The following is a 24,491-nucleotide window of genomic DNA, read 5'->3' as shown; positions in this document are numbered from 1 at the left end:
CCCATATGTGTGCACTGCATTTTTTAAAGCACCCAGCAGCAAGTGGTTAGCCATAACACCCCAACTTAACCTACCGGGGTAACCCTGCCCAACCCTAACCATAACACCCCAACTCCACCCAGCTCTGCCCAACCCTAACCATAACACCCCAACTCCACCCAGCCCTGCCCAACCCTAACCATAACACCCTAATTCCACCCAGCCCTGCCCAACCCTAACCATAACTCCCCAACTCCACCCAGCCCTGCCCAACCCTAACCTTAACACCTCAACTCCACCCAGCCCTGCCCAAACCTAACAATAACACCCCAACTCAACCCAGTCGTACCCAACTCGATCCTCCGCACCAAATTACATGTACATGTATATCCATCCCACCAAACCCAACCCAATTATGCCCACTTGAACCCCTTCACCCACCCACTTGCACTCAGGCCAACCTACAATGTACCTGTATCAGTATGTACATGCACCCTATCTAGCCAGCTCCCTGTTTCATCAAATCAAGCATCTGGCATTATCCTACACAAATTTTCTCTCCTGTATTTTTAGTACCTCATCAAGGTGAATGATATCAAATCCAAAAAGGGGGCGGAGCTTGTACAGCATCTAGTGGAATACTACCGGGTAGAAAACAGGTATGCGTCATTCATTCCAAGCCAAGTTGTGTATCTCAGAAAGGCTGTCACAGAACTAACAGCAATCAGAATTTTTATAGATGATATCCTGGCTTATTAAGGAGGTTAATAATGTGCTACAAACTTTGTAAGAAATATAAGTACGGCTGCTGAGCTGACATTTACCTGGTATCTACATGTACTCCCTGTTTACCTTCACTCTGGACTTGAGTGATAGTCTGTGCTGGTGAGAATAAGGGTAAGTATGTTGGTGAAAATGAGGGTAACGTTTATGTTTGTGCTGAAACATATGCACATGTTTTTATATCAAGTAGAAAAACAAGACTTTTATTATTGTTACCATTGTTGTTTCAGGGATCAGTCCACAATCATCCCTGAGTTCCTTGTTGACTTGTAGTTTGCCCCCCCCCGGTACGGTCCTTTCTTTCATTTTAATTGTGAAATCTCCCTCATCTTGTCTCAGTTTCTATCGTGATGGCTTGAAGACCATTGAGCATTTCCAGTCCTACATTGATGAGCTAGCAGAGAACGTCCACAAGATCAAGATGAGACATGACGAGGAGAAGAAGAAACTAATGGACCTGAGAAACCTCCTCAAGACGAGCTTGTCGCTGGATAAGGAAGTGAGTAGTCACATGCCACACATTAGACCCCTTGTACTTGCTACTCGATGACCATTCTTAGCACATGGCACAGAACTATTAACAAACTGAAGTGCAATGCATCAATCCCAGTAAATGTTAAGGAAAGTGTTACTCATGAAGGAACGATGGCCAATACATGTCATGGTCTGTAGCATTTGTAGAACACCAGGTTCATTTGCATGTGTGTAAATGTAGCCATGTAGACCAGCCACCAAGTATGTTGGCATGTATGGTACATGCAACCCGGGCAACTCTGTGGGAAATCTTGTTTCATGTCATCGCTACAGAGACGAGGATTGTTACCTCAAACAATCCCAACAGACAATACTCAGTACATGATGTTAACTTTTGTGACTTAATTCGCAGAAATCTAGCTATAGTTTGTTAGTTTCAATTGTTTTCAACGTACCGTGCCTGTCTGATTTCTTACTTTGCTGACTTCAGTTATGTGACATTGTGGCTTCAGTGCTATAGAATGGTTCCCTGCGTATCTATTGTACAATGTAGTTCCAATTTAAAAGTGGTAACCAACACTGCATGTTGGATGCGATTCTTGAGCAATGACCTGAAGAAAAGTCCCTGGAAACTTCATCTCATTTTGCTGGAAAGGTGAAATGTTAATGAAATGAAGTTACATTGAACAAAATGTATGCATTCTGGTATTAGTTATTTGTAACTTAATTTTTGTGTGTGTAAGTTGGAAGTGTTGGCTAAAAATTCTCCAACAAAAACATTCCTCAGGCAGGCCGCTAGAGGATTGAATGGGCTGGAACCAAACTTTGGGAATTAGTGACTGAGAATGGATCTTACTGAGTGACTTTTATACCAAACATTTTGTGTGCGCCGAGGTGTATTCTTTACAGCAGAGTTCTGTAATCACATTGGTTTTGTTGAACCTATTCAATTCCCTTAGCATCATTGCTAAGACATGGTTCTACAGGTTAAGCATAATCAGCTGGGAACCAGTCACATGAACCAACCATCTGATAGCATTTTAGTTGGTAACGTCTTTCTGCTCTCTGACCAATTAATGTGCTTAGCAACAGTTACCCTCCTGGGTAACAGTAACTTGATTTATTCGAATTGTCTGGTTGCCAGACTCCACCGGAAAAGCAAGGCTACAGCCTCCACCAACTCCAGACTGACAAAGCGCTTGGTACTGAGAAGACTGGTTTCCTACACAAACGGACGGAAGGCCTGCGCAAGGTGTACCAGAAGCGTCGGTGTGAGATCCGAGACGGATATCTGTGCATTGCTCACTCCACTGTCAGTAAGGCACCAGTCCGGATGAATCTATTGACCTGTCAAGTCAAGCCTTCATTAGAGGAGCAGAGCAAGAAGTACTTTGACCTCGTAGCAAGTAAGTTGATTTCTTCTTGGATCCCACAGATTGGTCAATTTTTTCAAGAGGATCCATTCCCTAGACAGTCATCCACCTGAACTGTTTCAAATCTTTTTAAATCTGCTGCAGCGGCCCATTGTCATAGACTGATTAAGTACAGAAATCTTCAAAGCACTAAAAGTAATCTTTGCTCAGCAAAATCAGTTTACCTGCTATTCATGAAAAACCCTATTAACTTTGATATTCATGTGGTTGGTTCACAGCTGACTTTCATTTTGCATATATAAATTTACTCAGCACCATTTTCTGTTACACAGATCTCTGAAGTGCATGGAATGTGCCATAAGTATATTTGTCTATTGTTAAGTGTTTGAAAACACTTGAGTCAGGAAGGTTCTTTGTAACACATTTCTTGGAAATTTTAAATCGTCCCTCAACTCGCTGAATAAAATTACTACAGTGATGCACTGTTACCGGGGGGGGTACCTTCTTGTCATATTTCAGGATGATGGTAACAGCAGATTTTTGAAACAGTATAATTTTTCCCTACAAATTTCCTCCAGAAATTTTTTACCACCTCATCCTTTAAGGTTGTCAAATAATTGTCAAACATCTAAATATTTTCATCTTGTCTGCCCAATTCCGTAGCACTAAAAATTTGTGGTATTCTTTAAAAGCATTTGCAATCATGAGTGTTTCTCTGACACAATCTTAAAACATAAATCATTAGTTGCTTTCGGGATTCTGGGCAGCTGATAATTGGTCTGTCAGGTCTTTCCCCATCTCTAGTCTGACAGGAGTTCTTTTTACAACAGCAATAAACTTCACAAGGTAGGAGATAGTATCCTGTTCCCAATTTATCTCAGTCTCCCCCAAAAATCCTAGGCCAGTCAAAGAAAACAAAATGTTACCCTCATGAGAAAACTCACATGTTGGTTTCTTATTTGTCCTCATTCTTGAGAAAAAATAGACATTTGAAATGTTGAAGTAATTTATAAAACTTGCTATAAGGGCTGTAACATTACTACTTTAAGCACTGCATTGGTGCTAAAAAAAATATACATGTGGATTCAAAATTAAAAAACGGAAAATGTGAAAGTGAAAGATAAGTGTACCTGGGAACTGGTTTTTTTTTAATTGGCTAATGGCTTACTCACTAGAGACTGTAAGATTAGGTTGACAAGCTGCAGAGAAATTGCCCATGTTAGAAGGTGACCCATCTATCTCAACCATGGCTCATGGACAAATCACTCACCGCTTTTCAATTTAACCGGCCCCTGAGTCATTATGTCCTTGTCTTGGGAAAAGCTTTTTCTTCAAGTGGAAAAAGGGAGGATGGTTCTTTGTTTGCTCAGATTGCCACAGAAGGCAGTCTGGTTACTTGTACTGGTACATGTACAGTGTACACGCCTCAGGTGAAGAATGTGCCGTGCATGAGATAATTGATGTATGCGTATGTTTTTATAACGATAAAGTAGAAATGCATTTGTCATTGTTTCTTCAAATTACCTAAAAAGGAGGAATGATCAATAACCAATAAATGGTTTTGCATGTCGAGTACTGAATTCTGTTGTGTTTTCAATATCAGTCACACATGTACGGAGTATTACATTACATCTCTGGTCCAAACTATTTGTACAAAGATTCATCTCTCTGTTTTGGAAAGAACAGAAAGTACAGATAGTTCACTGCTCTCTGCTCACTTGAAAGAGACAAAAAGTTGTTTTTAATGAGATCAGCTGGTTTTGTTTTCCATACAATAACCAAATGCCCTTTTCTAAGTACTGCTATTTTCCAAGGGTCATTGAGAATAACCTCAAAAACAGTCTTGGATGGGCTTTGATACCCACAACCCTCTATTTTCCAATATCTTCAATAGAAAAATTTTTATAAGTGCTCAGGACTGTTTGAGATTCTCATTTTGTCCTGAAGGGGAAGAATTTTTGTCGAAGTTCTGCATCGTTCACTGCTTTTGAAATCAAAACGTGGCAAAAAGTGAATGAATACACAATTCATTTAATGATTGTTTGTGTCTGAATCAGGCTTCCCAAGCTGTACATGCAGCTGTGCTTATTGTCAGTAGGGGGAGGGGCCAAGGGACCAGTATTTGAAATTGACCAAGGATTTGGATGGATTCAGATCAAGAGATCTCAGTCATGAGTTCATCTCTTTTACCCTCCCCCACCCAGGGGACAGAACATACCACTTCATGGCCGAGACAGAAGAAGAGGCCGCTGAGTGGATATCGGTGCTCAACAACAGCAAGAAGTACGCACTGGATGCCGTCTTTGATGACAGTAGCTCACCATCAGACATCCCCAATAAGGGCCTACAGGAGCTGACCCAGGGTATCGTCCGTCAGGTCAGGAGGTTACCAGCTAATGACATCTGCTGTGACTGCTCAGCACCAGGTACATGTGGGGCCCCACCAACAAGTCTGAATGACTGTGTGTGTTAGGTCTGCATATGAATGATAAAGGCTGCTTGTTTGTGTATTTGGACACCCAAAGAGCCCTTGCTTGACTCTGATAGTGTGTGTTAAAGAGCACCTGAAAAACATGTTTCCTCTGATTTTATCTACTGAAGTAAATGTAGAAGCATCCAAATTGAACGCAATATCATTTCTCTTCAGAGCTCAGCTATAACAAGCTAAAAAGGGCTTTTTCTGTTTATGCCAAGATGTGAATTCTGAATGTAGATTGCATCATTCTGAGAAAACAGAGAAAAAATAAGGGGGTTCTCACCCTGTGTTCATAGTGGATAAACCCCTGTGCATGCCAAATAATGGCTACGAACAATGGCTACATGCACTGTTTGGCATGCATGAGGGTGCCTGCCAAATAGTTGTTATAGTTGAGCTCTGAAGACAAATGACACTACCTTCAATTTGGATGCTTCCATATTTATTGGAACAGGTAAAATCAGAGGAGACATGTTTTCCTTTGAGGTGCTCTTTGACGGGATCGCCCATTCCATATAGTGATTGTTGGCAAAATATACCGAAGTGGACGTATTTCTAGTTAGTTTTCATAGGGCATCATTCACACAATCATGCATGAGTGAAGTTGGAATGTTTCAGAATGAGGGATGATACTTGTTTTCTTATGAATTCAGCAAATGCCTTAATTTTGTGCTTTGGATCAATTACACTTTTTATTGATTGACTGATTGATTTAATTAACAAAAGCTCTTTGTGGCACTCTCTGCTCTCGATTTGTCTTCACAAATTAATTAAAGAATTGCAAAGAATTAAAAACCATGTGATGATTGAAAGCATGTTTATTTGACCTGTGACCCCACAGATCCACAGTGGTTATCAACCAATTTGGGTATCTTGACATGCATTGAATGTTCAGGAGTCCATAGGCAGCTAGGGGTACACATATCAAGGGTGCAGTCTTTGGAACTGGACAGGCTTGGAACAGCACAACTTCTTGTAAGTATCAACAACTCCTTCAAAGTGACAATACAATGCCAATTCAAATTCATAATTTAGTCCAACCTTTATTACTAGTCCTTCAAAATCCACAAGGAAGTTTTTTTTATACTGGGCTGACAGATAGATTTCTCAATTTCCAACAACTTTGTTCATTTGATTCAAGTTGATTCAAACATAGCTCAATCAATATCTTATTGTGCCCGTTGAATGGTGTGATATTAAAGTATTGTTCCTTGTACAATGTATCTACCTATAGATTGCAATGACTGTTGGAAATACTACTTTTAACCAAGTATTTGAAGCTAGTCTGGAGCCTTCCAATAAACCTGTGCCGAATAGTACTATGTAAGTACATATAGTTAGTTGAAGGGAGTTTGGGTCCTAGGCAACATCACACAGGAGACAGTTACACTTTTTCTAATATGTTTATTCATGAGAGAAGGAAAGCAGGTTTTTAAACATGTCACCTGCCAAGATTCTGTACCTAACTAGCTTGCAATATATCACATTTCTCCCTGAATGTTTGTAAATCGTGTTCCTGTGACATTATGAAACTAAGAAAAACAACCACTTGTATGAGCTGGTATACATTTCCTTGTGGACACTTTGGCTGTGTCCAGGTCTTTGGAACTTGGCCAAATTGAACAAAACAGGAAGTTGTGTCACTCCAGCTCTGCTCCAGTGTACACTTTCAATCTTTTTCTGAAGTTTCCTTGATGTTCTCATGAGGAAAGTCACTAATACATTAGTTGTACTTGACCATAATTTTGTAAAAGATCATTCTCGTGTGCATCCCGTGAGGCAAGGACGCTAGCACATGCTATGTCATGCCTAATGAATATGTATGCAGGTCAGAATATTTTGCTGTGAATGATTGGCCGTTAACCCACGACATGAACTGTAAGGGTGCTGGTTATATGTTTCTGATGGTATTAGTTTAGCTTGGCTAGGCCAAAGAGTATTGTGTAAGTGCACAAGATACAACTCTGTGGCAGTCTTTGTTGAAGGGTGAATTTTCTTTGAATATTTCTTCAGGGATGAGAGGAAGGAGTTTATCTTTGCCAAGTATGAGAGACGGAAGTACGTCTTAAAGACAAGTTCTAGTCCCTCCGTCATGCTGCAGGATTTGAGGCAGGCTGTGGTGCTGTCCGACATGGACCAACTGCTGAGGGTGTTTGCTGAAGGAGTTGACCTCGCTGCTCCTGTGTCAGACACGGTAATTACAGGGCTGAGGGAAGAGTTCAAAATGGTCTCAGAAAAGATCATAGAATTGACCAGGGCTCCAACTGTGACGGTTAGGAGTCTGGTTCCCTGAGACTGTGGTATGAATCACCTAAACTGAACATTAATTGAAGTTTTGAGACACGTTTCACATTTGATGGCAGAGGACCATTTCCTGATTGAAAGATTTGATCGGGGGTTTTAGACTTGCCCTTTGCTCAACAAAGAGTTGGGAGTTAACAGCTATAATAGCTACGTTTTACTTCCCATGTTACATACTGTATTTGAGGCGTGATCCCTGGCTACATGGTGTTTCAGGTTTTATGTCTTCTGAATGGCACCCCTGAACAAAGATACTGACAAATGGGAAGGGTCACTGAGGTAAGGCTGGACAGCTGAGTTGGTAGAGCATCGTTATGGTATTCCAGAGATTACAGGTTCAAAATCCTGCTCAAGTCAAGTTCTTTATTCATTTTTGTAATCAATATATAAAATAGCACCTAGTCAGTCTCCTTATATAGTTTGTTTGATGACTTTTTCATTTAAAGAGGAACTTATTAGAACTTCAATTTGGTACCGAAAAATTTTGTGTGGCATGTTGCCAAATTCCAAACTTATGGAATGTATGTTTGTCACTGTGTGTAATATATCACTCCTTGTTTCCTAATTCAAGTTCATGTAACCAATTACTTCATGCAACCTGTTACCTAATCATCTAGTTACCTCACTCAGTCTCATACCTTATTCCACCTGCTACCTCACTCAACCTGTTGTGTCACTTATCTTGTTACCTTATTGATGTTGTTGTGTCATTCAACGTCATAATTTATTCACCTGCTACATTATCCTGCCTGTTGCATGTACCTCATTCCACCTGTTGCATGTACCTCATTCCACCTGTTGCATGTACCTCATTCCACCTGTTGCATGTACCTCATTCCACCTGTTGCATGTACCTCATTCCACCTGTTACATGTACCTCATTCCACCTGTTGCATGTACCTCATTCCACCTGTTGCATGTACCTCATTCCACCTGTTGCATGTACCTCATTCCACCTGTTACATGTACCTCATTCCACCTGTTGCATGTACCTCATTCCACCTGTTGCATGTACCTCATTCCACCTGTTGCATGTACCTCATTCCACCTGTTGCATGTACCTCATTCCACCTGTTGCATGTACCTCATTCCACCTGTTACATGTACCTCATTCCACCTGTTGCATGTACCTCATTCCACCTGTTACATGTACCTCATTCCACTGTTGCGTGTACCTCATTACACCTGTTGCATGTACCTCATTCCACTTTTAAATGTACCTCATTCCAGCGGTTGCCTCAGTTTACTTGATATTTCATGCCTTTTCTCACTTCTTTCCAACAGTACAATAATGAGACAGCACTCCACCTGGCTATTCGCCAGCAGGACGACACCAACCTGCACATTGTGGATTTCCTGATTCAGAACTTGAGCCGCATGGACCAGTGCAATCATAACGGAGACACGCCCCTCCATCTTGCCGCCCGGCTGAATAAAGTAGACTGTGTCAAAATCTTACTCAGAGGGGGAGGGAAACCAACTGCAGGTGGGTGGAGCTTGCATTTGGGTTGTTTGGGGGAGGATATTTGTCTTGACACTAAAAATACTGTATGTTGGAACATTGAAATCCGTCTTATTTCATTTTTCTTTCTCAAATTCAGTAACCACAATATTTAACATCTTATATTGGATGTATAACTAATTTTTTCATTGTTAATACATCAGAGATATGAAAAATGTATTTTTACACCCTGAACATAAGTGGTATTTGACTTGCCCTTGGGTTTTCTCGTGGGGTACATGTATATATCAACTGGATTTAAAAAAAACAACTACCTGGTCAACCATTTTTCAACAAATTCAATTACAAAGTCATTACGTTGAGATTGAGGCTTAGCTTTGGTGCAAAAATACATTAGTTATCAGTGTTATTTATTTCAACATAACAAAATAAACACAACCCTAAAAATTTGATGTTGTTACCTTTTGGGGGGTGTTTCAGAGAATACGATTGGTGAAACCAGTCTAGACATTGTTGCCCGAAATGGCTATGGACAGTGCGAGGAGCTAATGCGACAGGCCATGTCAGGCAAACTGCTGCAGTGTGAGCATGTTGACTTTGACTGGGGACTTAGTAGTGATAATGAAGATGGCGCTGATTTCAGTGAAGAGGATGAACTGGACGAACGAGAAAAACCACCGAGGAATTCACGCCAACAGGTAACTGGACCAGACTTGGTTATTGTTCTGTACTCATATTCATGTGTATTAAAATTCATTTTTCAATAAGTCCAAGGTTTGCCTTACATTTACCTTAACTCTGGATCAGCCTGTTTTATTTTAGCTTTTAATCAAGCATCACATTTTCTGAACGAGAATTGTCGATTAAGAAGAGGAACCATCTTGGTTTCTGAGGGTCTTCTGCTTTTAACCTTCCCCAGACAGTTGCCAAATATGCAAATTCCTTTATTTGGTTCTCTAGTCCCAAGATGCATAGTGGAACAGCTGCCATCTTATCAGGATTCTAAATGGACTTGTCTTTTTGGCATCATCAAGTTTATCGCGTTTCCGTTTCGCTACCACGTTCCTGTGGTCCTCAGATCAAAAGTAACCTGTAAATGTAATAAAAAAGTAAATAATGTACATTCAGTATTTCGATATTTTCCTTGGTTTGATGGTGCATTTTCCTTTTTTTTGGGGGGGGGTATTTTTTCTCTTCTCTTATGGATATGCAGCTCACCGGTGTTGAGTCTATATTGCTATACTACCAAGCAGTAATAGGATCAACGGGGCGACCCTGGGATTGTTGGGGTTCGCAAGGCGGAGCAAGCAATTTGATTCTGTGGCCCCACTCTCCCCTATAGACCAACAGGAGTTGGTCTGCTGAAAATTAAGTGGCATTCTGGCTGTACTTGTGATTCCGTGCTAATTCCTGCTGGCAGTACTGGCCTCTGTTCAGTTCAGAGTTAGCCCATGCCACGCTTCAAGGGTCTGAGCTGTAGTGAGTGCAAAATCTGAATGCTCAATTCCCCAACTTTACCACTGAAGCATTGCAGTCAGTGATAGCGCAGATTGGCGCTGCACTTGAGGTTAAATTTTCCCCCACTAGCTGGGTCTGGATGCACCACCACCGCATGTCCCAGTTCACAATTATTCCTACCGAGCAATGTTGGCCTTCATTGAGCTCTTGACCAGCACCTACTGTAGGCTTCACTGACCCAACGGTATGGCTCACAAGACCACGCGCTGGGATGGCCCCACTCCTCCCTGCCGGCTGTACCGGCCGCCTCACCCCTGGTGCCGCTGTCTTTGGACGTCTTTTCAACTGGTGCACCTGAGTGTTATAGAGACACTGATCCCTCACAGGCCAACACCCTGTTGCTATCTGGGGCGGCCCTTGCAGAGACAATACCGGGCCAGGCAGGCACGCCACCACCTGCACCCGGGGCAGCAGAACCCACTGGTCTCCTATGCCGTCTTCCGAATGCCCTATATCACTCTGTCTTCCAGCAACCCTCTTGGCCTTTCCAGGAAGACTGATTCCTCCAGCTCTCGCCTGCTGAACCTGAACTGCAGCCTGAGCAAGTCTCCAACGCCTCTACTCTCCAGGCCTCGAATGCTGGCTCTACAACCAGTTAACCTGTGCACAAGAAACACAAGCACTCCTCGTCTTCTTCTGCAGGGTCAAAGCACAAGAAGTCTTGCTCCTCACGGCAGGACGTCTCATCAGCCAACATCATGTTAGCAGTCCGTAGGCTCTCTGAGACACTGTCCTCAATTGCCAGCTGCCTAGAGCCTAACCCTGCTCCCTCAGTGACTGCTCCAGATCCAGACCCTCTGCCCGCGGAATTTGTTCGACATCTGCATCAGCATCCACCGGCGATTTGATTTTCTCATGACGGCTTGTCTTGTCAACATGCCTGGGTTGCGGTGCAGGCTACAGCTCACATCCTTCTCCAGCCCCCCAGCAACTCCACCATACAGGACATCTCCTGTTCTGCTGATCAACTTAACAGGATATGTCTTCCAAGGACGAGGACATCACCTCCGTGGCCAAGCTTCCCCCTCTGGAGGCATGTCTTCGTGTTCTCCAGAGAGATATGATCCAGATTGTAGGACTGCCTTCTAATCCTTCCATGGCTAAGGCCTCTAACTTGCCTCCTCTAGGGCGCCATCCTTTTAGATTGGAGGCCTTGGCTCTGCTCTTTCTGGAACTTCTGCTTGACCGCTAATGCGTCGAGATGCTTAATGTTCTTGCTGGTGTGAAGCGATGGTATCCATACCCCCAAGAGCATCGACTTCAAGCTTTCCAGAGAGAACTTGGACAACTCCTCTCCATCCCTGAGATTTGAACTGTGGCTAAAGATAAATTATCATCCGATGCTCAGAAGCCTACCAGGAAGTTTTCTTTTAAAGACAAAGAGAAGTGCACCTTTGAAACGACCCTCGCTAAACTTGGACTTTAATAGTAGCCGTTGCACTTTTTCACCCCTTTTGTCGACCCAGTTACCAGATGAACCGTGTCCGTTCCTCCTCTTCTCAGTCTGCCAAACCACCTCAGACAAGGGGAGAAATACTGAGTCATGCTACTCTCGATCTTTCAGGGTAGACACCGCTGACTACTCTGATTTGCCTCTGCCCTCCGATTCCAGACCCATCAGCAGGCAACTTCAACTTTTCGCAGGTTCTTGGGAGAAAGTCACATTGGACAGCTGGGAATTTACTAGCACCCCTCCATCTGTACCTATGCTCCAGCTGACTTCAGTTCTGACAGAAGCAAGTGAGAGGCACTGGAGTCTGAGATCTTTCTCCTGCAAAAGCGAGTCATCTGCCTTGTGCCCAAATCTCGGACAAAAAGGGCTTCATCTCAATATTCCTCCTCACTCCAAAGAAAGAACTCAACAGTTGGCGACCTATTATCAAGCCTCTGAAGGACTTCATCTGGCCAAAGAAATTCCACTTGGAGTTTCTTTACCTAGTCACACAGTCTCTCATTATTCCTTGTTGGGCCTCTTCCATAGACCTGAAAGATGCCTACCTCCACATCTCGATTCACCCATGAAGCTACAAGTACCTACGCTTCCTGCATGATGAGAACCTCTTCAAATTCATTCCTCTTCCCTCTGGCCTCTCCACCTCACCGAGAGTGTTCATGAGGATTGCAAAGATTGTCCCCACTCACCTTCAAAAGCGGGATGTCGTGCTGTTCCCATACTTGGATGACTGGCTTAGTGTTGGCAGATCGTCCAGCGAGACAGTGGCTCCTACTTGCCTCACTTGCGACATCATGAACCACCTAGGCATTTAAGGTGGAAAGCTTGCGGTAGCACCATGCAAGGATACGATCTCTTTTGTGAGTCTGTATGGTTCTGGAAAGTCAGGAGACTGAAGAAATGCCGATAGAGAGTGTCGGCATCTCTTCAGTCTCCTGACGACGGACAGAACATACTGTCCGAAACGTTGAGTTCCTCACGGTTCTTTTCAGAACCATACAGACTCACAAAGAGATCGTATCCTTGCATGGTGCTACCACAAGCTGTCCACCTTAGTTGTCTGTCACCATGAATAGCTTGAAACCCACAACTAGGCTTTATCATCAACTCCTAGAAGTCGAAGCTTACAGCAACATCCGATGTATCTAGGTAGTTCCTCGGTGTCGGACGTACATTTTGGACACTTCAACAGCGTGTGTTGTTATACTTATAATCCTGAAGCAGATTTTAATTTTGATAAAAGACATCAGTTAGTTGGAACATTCATTTAATGACAAAATTCCTCACTAGCAATTAGGCTGAGAGATTATCCTTTTCACTGAAATTTAAGACTAATGGCATAATGCTTTTAACCACTACCAGCCGGTGACTCCGAAATCGGAGCCGTATGGTTTATATGTGTGGCCGGGGTCTCCGAACTCGGACAAAGGAAACAGGGCCCTGTAACAAAAGACCGTACTCCGAACAAAAGACCAGACTGCTGTGCATTACCGGCATTTTTCACTCTCAAAAGTGGTGATAATCCAGCGTTATTTTGAAACCGTATACCAGGGTTTGGGGTATTTAGAGCGAGCGGATTACCACCGGGGACAAAAGCTCTCCACCACCGCAGCGATGAGCCACACAGCACCGCTGCATGCTAATCTGGCCCCTATTGAAAAGAGGTCAGCAGTGCACTGAGCCAGATTCGTGAACAAAAGACAGTTGTATAACACCGCACAATCTGGGCTCTGTTTACAAGGCTGCAGGCCTGGCTGAAATATTCGGGCATCAATGAAGGTCACCTGTCAACTTAGAGCAGTGCCTAAAGATTACTCCGTGCGGCTATAAACGACTGTTAAATGGAATGATGAATTGTTGAAGGATTTTGAAAACGGAAAAATGATAGTCATGCCGGCCCAGCATCCTCAACGTTGAAAATTGCCCCGGCACGAAGTGGTTAAAACTACAGTCTAGCATTGAATGTTTCATGATAGGTACTGTACACGTATATGCCATGGAAAGCATATACAAGTGGAACATCCCCTTTAATTCCTCAAGCAGCAGAAAGTGAAACCCATTGATTTTACATGTACCTTGAACAAACGTATAAAAAAAACACACCTTTGTCTAGTCTTTGACAATTCTTCTTTCTTGATGTGGATTACATGTACAGTACATGTATACAACACCTAGAACTTTACTTGTCTTCATCAAAGCTCACACTGACATGACTTACCTCTGAATACATGCAAAGCACATGTTTGTCCATACATGACACATGTGGAATGGCTTTGGGCCCTAATTATAACCTTATTAGGATGTGTCTGTCCAAATAGTCAAATTAATGCATATTAGTAAAAAACAAAAGTGAAGCCTATTTGGTACTTTTACAAAATGTTGGGGCCTCATTTCCATGTATGCAAATGAGGTGGTAGTGGTTTCTGTACGGTGTAAAAGCATTGCATTGCCAGCAATGCATGGTTCTGACAGTGTCGGATGTACAGGGTGTCGGATGTACACATCTGATCCCACAATTTTTGAGTATTCAAAAAAATGATAGGGGAAGTTAAGCTGATGTCTAGAAAGAAGGAACTCATTGTGCTTTGTATTGTCAATTTGTCAGTCTTTTGCTAAAGGGTGCACTGAGGGGATAAAAAACTATGTCATTTTGGTGTCGGATGTACATACATGTAAGAAAAGTAAGTGTTATAAAATAAGACATTACTTAGAATTTCAAAAGGAAAATGAAAATTCATTTCTGTCATTGTTTACTTATTGGGGCACTCTTCAAACTGTAACAAAACTGGAACAAAAAAAAATTATCAGGCTAAAAAACGGAAAATCTTTCAGAGGGGAAATATTTTCCCCAATTTCTTCGTATTTAAAACCAATTTTTCAGTATCATATAAGAGCCAAATTCTTGAATGTTGTTAGAAATGAAGTATGTTTCATGAAAGTATACACCATAAGCTTCAAAATGATACATGATTTGTCACATTTGGACCAGTTTGAAATTTTGGCCCAGAGGTTGATGTTTCTGTGGAACTGCCCATCTAGGAACAGCTATTGACCTTCAACTGGATATAATTTCACCAATGACTGAACGCATCAACAACCTTCTGGATCTTTTCTACCGAGTAGTCAGCTCCTGCCCGCACCTGGCTGCTCCTCGAATTGATGGCCAACATGGTGGACCTCATTTCCCTTTGCAGGCTGTACATGCAACCGCTACAACTTCACCTCCTATTTCTCTACAGACCAAAATGGGACTGATTCAACCTTCATGTCCCTATAATGGTCTTCTCCAGTGGTGGCTAGTAAAGGGACACCTGTCCTCCGGAATCCCCTTCCCCAGAGGGTGCACTACAGTTGATCAGAATTTTAGTGAATTGAATCAGACACTAAGGAATTTGCATATTTATCGACTGTTTGGGGTAGGTATTCAATAGCACACCTCACCCACATTCCTGTGGGGGAGGAATTTCCCATAATACAGCAGTCTTCCTTGTATCTATTTCTCCTAGAGTCCAGCTCGAAGAAATGTTGTCCGACCACAAACCCTCGTCCAGTCACCAAGTGGGACATTTCCCACCAAGTTGAGCCGTGAGCGGCCTTTATCAGAAAAAGCAGATGGCAGAAGGATGAGGTCGTCCACGGACAGCATTGTGATGGATAGACCAGTTCTAGAACGACCGTCTATGCCTCCACCGCCAGTACCACCTAGGAAAGGTGAGCCATTCCTAAGATATGCAGTCAAGCACAGGTACTAAACTTACATAGAAAAAAAAACATTGGTTTTGTGTACACTTTGGTTTTCGTTACAGCTCTAACTCATAGTCTCTTTAATAAAAAGTCTCAAGTTCAATCTAGTCAGATCTTAGTTTCGGTATCTCATTCAAATAAATGTTTCTTAGAATAACCAGAATGTTGTCATTCTTAATACCGGTACATGTGTGGCTGAAGCCATTCAACTAGCGCATTAAAGCAAAAACCATCTTAACAATCTAATTCAAACCATGTAAGAGAGTGCACTTATATATGTATGTTCCCAAAATGGATTCTTACTAATGAGCTTTCTTTCTTGGTTTGTTTTGAAGAATCCCTACTTACAGGATATTATTTGTACATTCCAATCAGAACTCTTGGCCACAGTTACCTTTGCATGTTTACGAACTATGAATGAAGAAAGCCGTGCGCCAACCATAGTCAGCTGCAACTTGCTGAACAGTTTGATGATTTTACCTGGACTAGCATCTAAGTGTAATTAAATCAAAATAATTACTGCTCAACGGACTGACAACATATCTTCCACTAATTTTGTGCTCTTCATTTGTTGTGATTTTAATGTGTCATTTTCAAAGTGATAATCAATTTTGGCCCTTTGAGCCAAACCAAACATGCTCATTTCTGTTATTTTTGAATTTTTGTTTGTTTCTTCTCTTGCATGTACTCCATTGGCCATTTAACATTGCGGCTACTGATGTTCAACAACCACCATGTACCCAATATTTCATTCATTGAATCATTCGTCCACTGTACTACCCTCCATGGGATTTGGGTTTCCAATCGTCCTTGTCAAAAATTCAATCCCACTTTCCATCAAATTGAAAACCAAATTCCAACTTCTGCCAAACTTGTCTGCATTATCTTTTACCTTGTGACCAAAAACTCATGCCTCCTACTCCCTTCCGGACCTCAATTTCTTTGTTACATGGGAACACTTCTCTCCCCCGTGGTACCCCTGTCTTGGATGAAACCAACCCCTTACACCTTCCACTGCGTAACCTCACCTCTTCTGACCACACCCAACCTTTTCCATTACCCCTTTCTTTTGACCACCCATTTTTTCCGATCACCCTCTCCTACATTCCCTTCCCACTGGTTCCCCACTCTTTCTCCCTGTACACTGACCCCTTCCCCTCCATTCTTCAAAACCACACCCGTGAAAACCACACCTCCTAAAAAATCCCCAGTAGGGAGCGTTTCGATGAAGAAAAAAGCCCCCAATCCACCTCACATGACCCACAAGAGGAATTCCTCTGATCCCGCATTCATCAATTCCCCACCCCCAACCCCTCCAGCCAGGATTACTTCTATTAGAGAGAGTCCCAAAGGAATCCCAGGTAATTCCAATTTCTTTCTTTTCCCAACGTCTTTGAAGTTTGTCAGTGGATCACGTTCCTCTGCAATGGCTTTCTTTGGATAGCATGATGCAGCTGACTGAAAGTCAAACATAATTAACCTTAAATACATCTTATCAGGGAACTGAACAAGTCCACCTTACTTCCAATTTTCTATAAAGCAAAATAAGTTTAAAAAATGACTAGAATAGGATTCAGTTTGTCCTCTGGAATGCAGTAACCCTCCAGAGCAAAATGTATGGGCAGTACGGTAGATGACCAACATAGAGCTCTGTCGCTAACTTTCCTTGTCATAACGAGAGGCTGCTTTGCGGTGTTTTCATGGGCTTTAGGTGAATGATTGCTTTGACATTATCACATCAGTAGAGAAAGTCTGGAACCCTAGCTTCCCAGGCACCGTCTCTATACTCAAACTTTCAAAGAATATCAAGCCGCATTTAAACTAATAATTACTTTGCTTTACCTTCCTCTATCTTTCAAAATGCTGTTAGATTTTGAAAGATTTGACAGGATTAGAGATAATGCAATATTCTATGGAATGGGAAGAATTCTTGGAATTTTTTGTTTGATAATGGCATATTATTCACTCATCAAAGGTCATAAAAATTGTTACAAAATTTGATATTCAGAAAAGTCGAAACCCTAACTTATAAAGTTTATATTTTGGGACAGGTTCAGGTAAAGCTGGCATGGTGTCTCCGACACGTCCATCTTCAACAACGATGGATACTATGAGACAGCTGCTAACGTGAGTAGATGACAGAGAATGGATAACTAGTAGTTTGTGAACAAAATCCATGACATCAACTCTTGTATTTGTAACTGGTAAATTGACCATGCTGTAATTTCATCTAAACTAAGCATTCACCTTTGTGAGGCACCAACTTAGACCTTTGATTGAACAGTTCCGTAAAGACATTTTCCAGGATTGGTAGGTGATCTATGACTGTGTAGTGTCTCCCTGAAAAGTTAAAGAACTACCTCAGTTGAATTCTGTCTCGTCTTTACATTTCAAGTGAAAGGCCCAACCTGGTGCTTAAGAACCGCCCACCCAGCACTGAAGGCCCGCCCCCAGTTCCTTCTAAGAAGAAGCTATCAACAGCCAGTATTGAGAGCAATAGTGATGGTAACAGTCGACCAATCAGCACCACCAGCTACTACACGGCCCACAGCGGCCAATCAGACAGTCGGCCTAACAGCCAGTCTAACAGCCGTCCAGGGAGTGGGCGGAGTTCCACCTCTGGTTTGGAGGATGAGAAAGGAATGGGGGATGCTCCAACGCCGGCGCCACGTGTGCACAGGACATCTACCTCAGTATGTGTATCACCTGATCCTTACCCCCATCTGCTTCTGCCTATCCCTAGAAATCTCTACTTCTCTTTGCAGGATATTATTGATAAAGCTTTTGAAGTTTACCGGCCAAGCGGGCAGTAACTCAATACTTTCAACACTCTTCCTAATTCTTAAATATTGCGCCATCCCTATTCTAGACCCTGTCAAGTTTTCTTGCTTTTAGAGGGAAAAATGCCTTAATATCGAATCTGTACTAATATATTGCCTCCAAATTGTATGGTCACTGATTGATGTATGTTTTCCTTTGAAAGTGGGAGTTAGCTGTGAGTTCCTGTGCTCATATGAAGCATTGATCAGCTTACAGTTTTCCTATGTCAACCGGTACTTTCATTCCAACTGCAAGATAAATGTAAAATCTATTCTATGAGAGAAGAGAAATAACTGTCATGTATCTCCAATGTTGTGTTCTGTAATGCTACAGCAGAAAGGATTAAGGCGAGTCAGGGCACTGTACGATTGTCACGCTGACTACGAAGATGAGCTTGAATTCGAAGAGGGTGAGATCATTGTAGTGACAGGGGAGGCTGACAGCGAGTGGTGGGTAAGTAACTCGGAGAAAGGAAAGTAAAACAATACTTAATCTTCCAGTAATCTGGGATTGTTCAGGACCTGTAGAAAGCATGACTTGGGCTACTCAAATGCACACATTGACACTATTGCGAGCAGCTCATTTTGGAGGGAATTGCACTCAACTGCAAGTGTGGTGTTATACTCATAGTTGATTTTCCTCTTCCTTGGTGTGGTGTCATACTCATAGTTGAGTTTCCCCTTCCTTGGTGTGGTGTTTTACTCATAGTGAGTTTCCTCATCCTTGGTGTGGTGTTATACTTATAGTTAAGTTTCCTCATCCTTGGTGTGGTGTTATACTTATAGTTGAGTTTCCCCTTCCTCGGTGTGGTGTTATACTCATAGTTGAGTTTCCTCATCCTTGGTGTGGTGTTATACTCATAGTTGAGTTTCCTCATCTTTGGTTTGGTGTTATACTCATAGTTGAGTTTCCTCTTCCTTGGTTTGGTGTTATACTCATAGTTGAGTTTCCTCTTCCTTGGTTTGGTGTTATACTCATAGTTGAGTTTCCTCATCCTTGGTTTGGTGTTATACTCCTGGTTGAGTTTCCCCTTCCTCGGTGTGGTGTTATACTCATAGTTGAGTTTCCTCTTCCTTGGTTTGGTGTTATACTCATAGTTGAGTTTCCTCATCCTTGGTGTGGTGTTATACTCATAGTTGAGTTTCCTCATCCGTGGTTTGGTGTTATACTCCTAGTTGAGTTTCCTCTTCCTTGGTGTGGTGTTATACTCCTAGTTGAGTTTCCTCTTCCTTGGTGTGGTGTTATACTCATAGTTGAGTTTCCTCTTCCTTGGTTTGGTGTTATACTCATAGTTGAGTTTCCTCATCCTTGGTGTGGTGTTATACTCCTAGTTGAGTTTCCTCATCCTTGGTGTGGTGTTATACTCATAGTTGAGTTCCCCTTCCTTGGTGTGGTGTTATACTCATAGTTGAGTTTCCTCTTCCTTGGTACTTCCAAAAGAGTGCTTAACTTCAACAGTATGAGGTGACTACTGTGTGACCAATAATATGAATGCATACTTACTGTCTTCTCATAACTGTGTGGGAATAATCTTGTATCCTTTAATAACAGCAGGGTTTTATGAACCAAGATATTTCTGTTGTTATACATCAAGTCTAGCAGCTTCTTCCTCCAACCCTAGAAAGCCACAAGTTTACTCTCAGTTTAACTTTAAACCCTACACCTCCAGGCACTTTTGGCACAAATCTATCTGAACTTGATTATGTGTTCTTCTTTATTTTTCAGATTGGGGAGGTCGAGGGAATGCCAGAACGACGAGGAGTTTTCCCAGTCAATTTTGTGGAAATCAGCGATGGATAATTGACTGAGGAGTCTTTGACAATCACCCACCATGGACCATCTTTCCTGATCATTTGCTGCTTTTCAGGGAAAGTAAATATATGTATTTTGTAGATCTGTGTGTTTGAGATTCCTTCATTAAAACTTTCCTATTGAAATCTTTGCTTGTTTTTCAATTTGTGGGGAATAGTTTGTAGAAATGATGTACATTTAACGGCTGTCTGATTGTTCAGTTCTTTGGGTTGAGAGTCCATAATGAAAAAAATGGATCAAATTTAGTTGATTCATTGATATTTACCTCAGCTCAGTTCTTTTCAAGAGACATTTATTTCCATACCTTGCAACAGTAACAAGTGGTATGTGTGGCACAGTTACAAAGATTGGTGTAAGGGTCAAGAACAAACAAAGAGTGTGGAGGCCACTTCCTTGAAAGCTAAAAGCTTGTTGTGAGCGTCCCCTCAGCAACAATACTGCTTCAGTTTTTTTGCCAATGGTGTGGCAGAAGGAAACATGCACCACTCATATACCCAACAACTTATACAGAAGACAAGAATTGTGATGTCATATTGTATCCCTCATTGTAGCCAGCATAGTCTGTTGTTTTAGCCCTAACAAAGTATTGAGTACAGCCTGGACTTCAGCAGCTGCACTTTTTGGATGACAGAATTGTTCATCTGCTTGTTTCTCACTACCACCCTTTACCACATCTTTCTAATTGCATTTTGTTTTGCCACACAGAATAGTTCAAGGCCTTTTTTTTTAACTTCAGTTCTGTCTCCAGCCTTGGCTCCATTACTGGCTATTAGCCTCGGAAGGATACTTTAAAAGGCTAGACTAAATCCAAGTCTTTGTGAAAGGACTCAGTGTGATTGAACCCAAGATCCCCAAAGTCTGGGTACAGTAATATTGTTGAGGCTAAGCCAGAAACAATGCCAAGATTTGAAAAAACCTAGTGTAATTGCCTTTTAAAAAGGATTGACGTGACACAGGCTAGTTCCTGGGGTTCGTTGTCAAGTGTTAGGATGGTAGTAGTGGCAAGGTGCCAGACTGTTGCTTTTGTGACCAGTGACAATTTAGGATCATACATTACAAAGTATGTTAACCTCACAACTCTTGTACATGGCTGTTTTTTCACCGCAGAAACAATGCTGTAGCTTTATGATAGAAATGATGGGAAAAAAGTGTTCATAGATTTTCTCACATGATGACAAAAAATGAGTTATTTTCAAAGTGATCTGAAAACAAGTGCATTATGAAGCTAAAATTATATTAAAGATATTTTTCTTTTTTAATTTTTAAATTGCCTTTCGTGCAAAGCATGGTCAGTAGCGATGATTTTTTTTAAAGACTGACAGGGAAAACCTGCGTAAAGAAAGTGGGAATATAAAGGGGAAGAATGTAAGTATATTTGACCAAGCTGCCATCATTTGTTGATTTCTTATTTGACAGCAAATTGTTGATTACGTTGTAATTCCTTCCAGGATATGGCATTTTCCTGACAAGACAAAGAAGTAGCTTTGTGCAAATTCTGCTTGTTTTGGAGATAACTAGACTCTTTCCCTTGTTTAAATTTAATTTTTATATTTTGTAGCAATTTTGTAACAAAACATTAAGTATGAATGTTTAGTTTGCCATCTTTTGATTAATATTGAACTGAATTGCTACAATTGTAAACATTTTACATATTTCATAAAATGATATACCATTATTTATTATGCTGAAAATTTGTTCATGGAATGTTCACGTTAATTAAGAAAGATGTTTATTGTTCGCGTCTTCTGTGGAAACAATACTCTCAGACTTCAAGTTGTTTTTTTTAAATCAGGGCTGAGAAAGTTTCCACATCAGTATTTAATTTTGTTGGTGGTGCTGGGGAGTTTGCTTCTTTGAAATGAGATGCAAGTAAGTTTCCTGCCTGTTTATTGATTGCAGGAAGGTTACTGTCTTGACAGAAGCTCCTTTTCCTTTGAGGAAACTGACCAAAGGCATCCTAGCTTGAAGGTTCTTCTCTTTGCCATGACACATGTCTCATTATTTTATCTACTTTCTTAAACTTTTTATGGTAAACTCCAGTGTTAAAGGCCCAAGTTATCTCCCTGTTTATAGTAAGGGAAAACTCGCCACTTACTGGAGCTGAAACTTTTCTGCTAATGGTTAGCAAATTTGTTGAGGTGATTGGGCTTTTGTACGCTCATACACCTGTGTGAATTCTGTGCCTGTTCTAGTGCTCGGAGTACAGACCATTAGCACTAAATTTCAACCATGAAATTCAGTCGTGAAGAGTAAAAATAACTGAGGGGGCGTAGTTGAATGTTGAAGGCCTGAAACCACATGGAAAGAATGCATGATGAGCTGCTGTGCTTACAAATTGAATGGATAGTGGTATGCATTATACATTGGTCTAAATACAGTGTCTCTAGGCTTCAAGCCTTCCAATGTCTTGTGCTTTTCATCGTCCAACTACGCACATGTTGCCATGGATACCACAGGATTGAGAACATGAAGAAATTGTAGAGATTTTGTATTCTTTTTTTGGCCTCAAAAGGCTTGTGTCACTTTGCATGTGCGTCCTCTCGCAGAAATGTACCTTGTAGAGGAAAAGGAAGAACATCATGTGAATCCAGTGAGTCTCTTTTGGGTTGGAAGGTGGGAAGGTGAAGTAGGTTTCTGTTCTTGAAAGTTTGCCTGAATTTTGTTGAGTGGAATCAATTATTTATTGTCTAGGGTTCATAAAATAAATATAGATTTAAATTATTGTTGCAATACAAATACCAATCTGACAGGACCAATTTCTTGGTACTTGGGAAAGCTTAATCATGCCAGCTATTTTTGACTCCTGAGTATTTCTATATTTTGCCTAAATCGTTTTGAATCCAGATGTTTTGTCAAGATTATTAAATAAACTTGTCACCCACAGAAAACACATTAATTTTTTTGGGGGGATACGTATCTCTGCCATATTTCTGCTGGTAATGGGACCTCTAAGTTTTCAATTAGAGATCTATAAATAAGTTACTTGGCCATGTCTTTGCATTGTCTGGATTCAGAAACATCTTTAGAATGTTATGTAAGGTTGTTCTTTATGAGTTTTAGTAAGGACAGATACCTTCTTGCATACATTGCCAGCTCTGCTGCTGTTTTTCATGTTTTTGGTTTTCTTTAAGGTGAAGTGTTTATGTGAGTATTATGAAATACTGACTAAGAAATATCTTGAGGTCTAATTTATTTCTCTTTGGAAGTATATGAACAAGCATTTGGCAGTTGATTTGAAGCTTAAGAGGTCCCACCAAAAAAATTTCTTGGCGAGGAGATGGGTTGTACTTAGCAGAAATGGATCTAGTTAAAATGTTAACATAGAGTGGGTTTGTATAGGGCAGTTGGAGGGAGTTTTCAAGCTCAGACTTGCATTGGTTTAGCCAATGTTTCATGCATTCTGTACTACTTGGAAATGGTTTTTCATTTCCTGAGGAGTGACGAAGTCAGTCACTTAAGTAGCATTTTCTACATGTACTGTATATAGCGTGTGCTGAGCAGTGATAGTTTTGTTCATCATTTTGAGGCTTATGTTCAGAACCTCTTGTGGGATGTGTGGCTTTTGTCAGACTAGGTCTCAGCTAGCTGATTACCTCATCAATTTGCTTTGTTCCATCATTTTCTATTCTTCCCCACAAAATAAGGCCGACAAAATTCTCACCCTCAAATGTTTTGGAAGGAATCTTCCTGAATCCTACAGAATCCTCCACTGTGAGGGAAACCAAATGCACATTAAATGACGTCACCTTTCAAGGGAAATCAAGACCCATGGAGAGTAACAGTGGCTGGGCTCTACCTTCCTCAATCCTGCAAATTCTCCAAAATTTCCTGCTGGATTTGAAAGTATAATCTGACAGAGCTTTGTCATCAAAAATGACCAACTTTTAAAAGTTTTTTCTCACGTCTGAATTGAGATAAATTCAAATTGACGTCCACATAATACCAGCATATTCCAGTTAGAAGAAGCCAACTTCTTGAGATCAACACATCGGACATCTTACCCGATGGTGTCTGTGTTAATGTAATCGTGTACTGTAAATGTATAGATATTTTTAAAAAACCATATGTTGTATGATATCTACATAAATGTACATGTATTGTATAAAGTGTTTGTGTCATGCTTTATTCAGACCCATTTTGTAAAGTCAGTGGATTGGAATAAAGAGTTTACTAAAGTGTGACAGTTGATGTGAAAAACAAAATCAGCACTGTGCTTAGGTTTATTGTCGAGTCTCAGAAAGATAACAGTACACCAGATTAATGCTGCATTAATTATTAGCAGATCTGTAATACATT

The 24,491-nt window shown here is 41.3% G+C and overlaps 1 protein-coding gene across 5 annotated transcripts in view; it reads left to right on the top strand.

Moving 5' to 3' along the window:
- The window catches only part of LOC110985045 (arf-GAP with SH3 domain, ANK repeat and PH domain-containing protein 1-like), a 47,653-nt gene extending 23,256 nt beyond the window's left edge, over positions 1-24,397 (top strand). The window contains exons 7-21 of one of the 5 annotated variants that reach the window (XM_087148891.1): positions 553-638; positions 1,102-1,261; positions 2,381-2,642; positions 4,814-5,035; positions 5,927-6,060; positions 6,320-6,408; positions 7,099-7,279; positions 8,671-8,872; positions 9,329-9,546; positions 15,326-15,530; positions 16,778-16,924; positions 17,615-17,690; positions 17,959-18,256; positions 18,720-18,836; positions 20,109-24,397. In XM_087148891.1, coding sequence (XP_087005017.1) covers positions 553-638; positions 1,102-1,261; positions 2,381-2,642; positions 4,814-5,035; positions 5,927-6,060; positions 6,320-6,408; positions 7,099-7,279; positions 8,671-8,872; positions 9,329-9,546; positions 15,326-15,530; positions 16,778-16,924; positions 17,615-17,690; positions 17,959-18,256; positions 18,720-18,836; positions 20,109-20,183 — 2,472 coding nt within the window. In that variant the 3' untranslated portion in view covers positions 20,184-24,397. Of the gene's footprint in view, positions 1-552; positions 639-1,101; positions 1,262-2,380; positions 2,643-4,813; positions 5,036-5,926; positions 6,061-6,319; positions 6,409-7,098; positions 7,280-8,670; positions 8,873-9,328; positions 9,547-15,325; positions 15,531-16,774; positions 16,925-17,614; positions 17,691-17,958; positions 18,257-18,716; positions 18,837-20,108 lie in introns of all 5 variants that reach the window. The other 4 variants (XM_022245757.2, XM_022245756.2, XM_022245755.2 and 1 more) reach the window with 4 other exon arrangements.
- Positions 24,398-24,491: the final 94 nt, after the last annotated feature.

This window comes from Acanthaster planci, linkage group LG02, assembly GCF_054643075.1.
Source record: "Acanthaster planci isolate LZ-2023a linkage group LG02, COTS_SCS, whole genome shotgun sequence".
Taxonomy (NCBI): Eukaryota; Metazoa; Echinodermata; class Asteroidea; order Valvatida; family Acanthasteridae; genus Acanthaster; species Acanthaster planci.
Note: the sequence above shows the minus strand (reverse complement) of the source record. Positions and strands in the feature narration are given on the sequence as shown.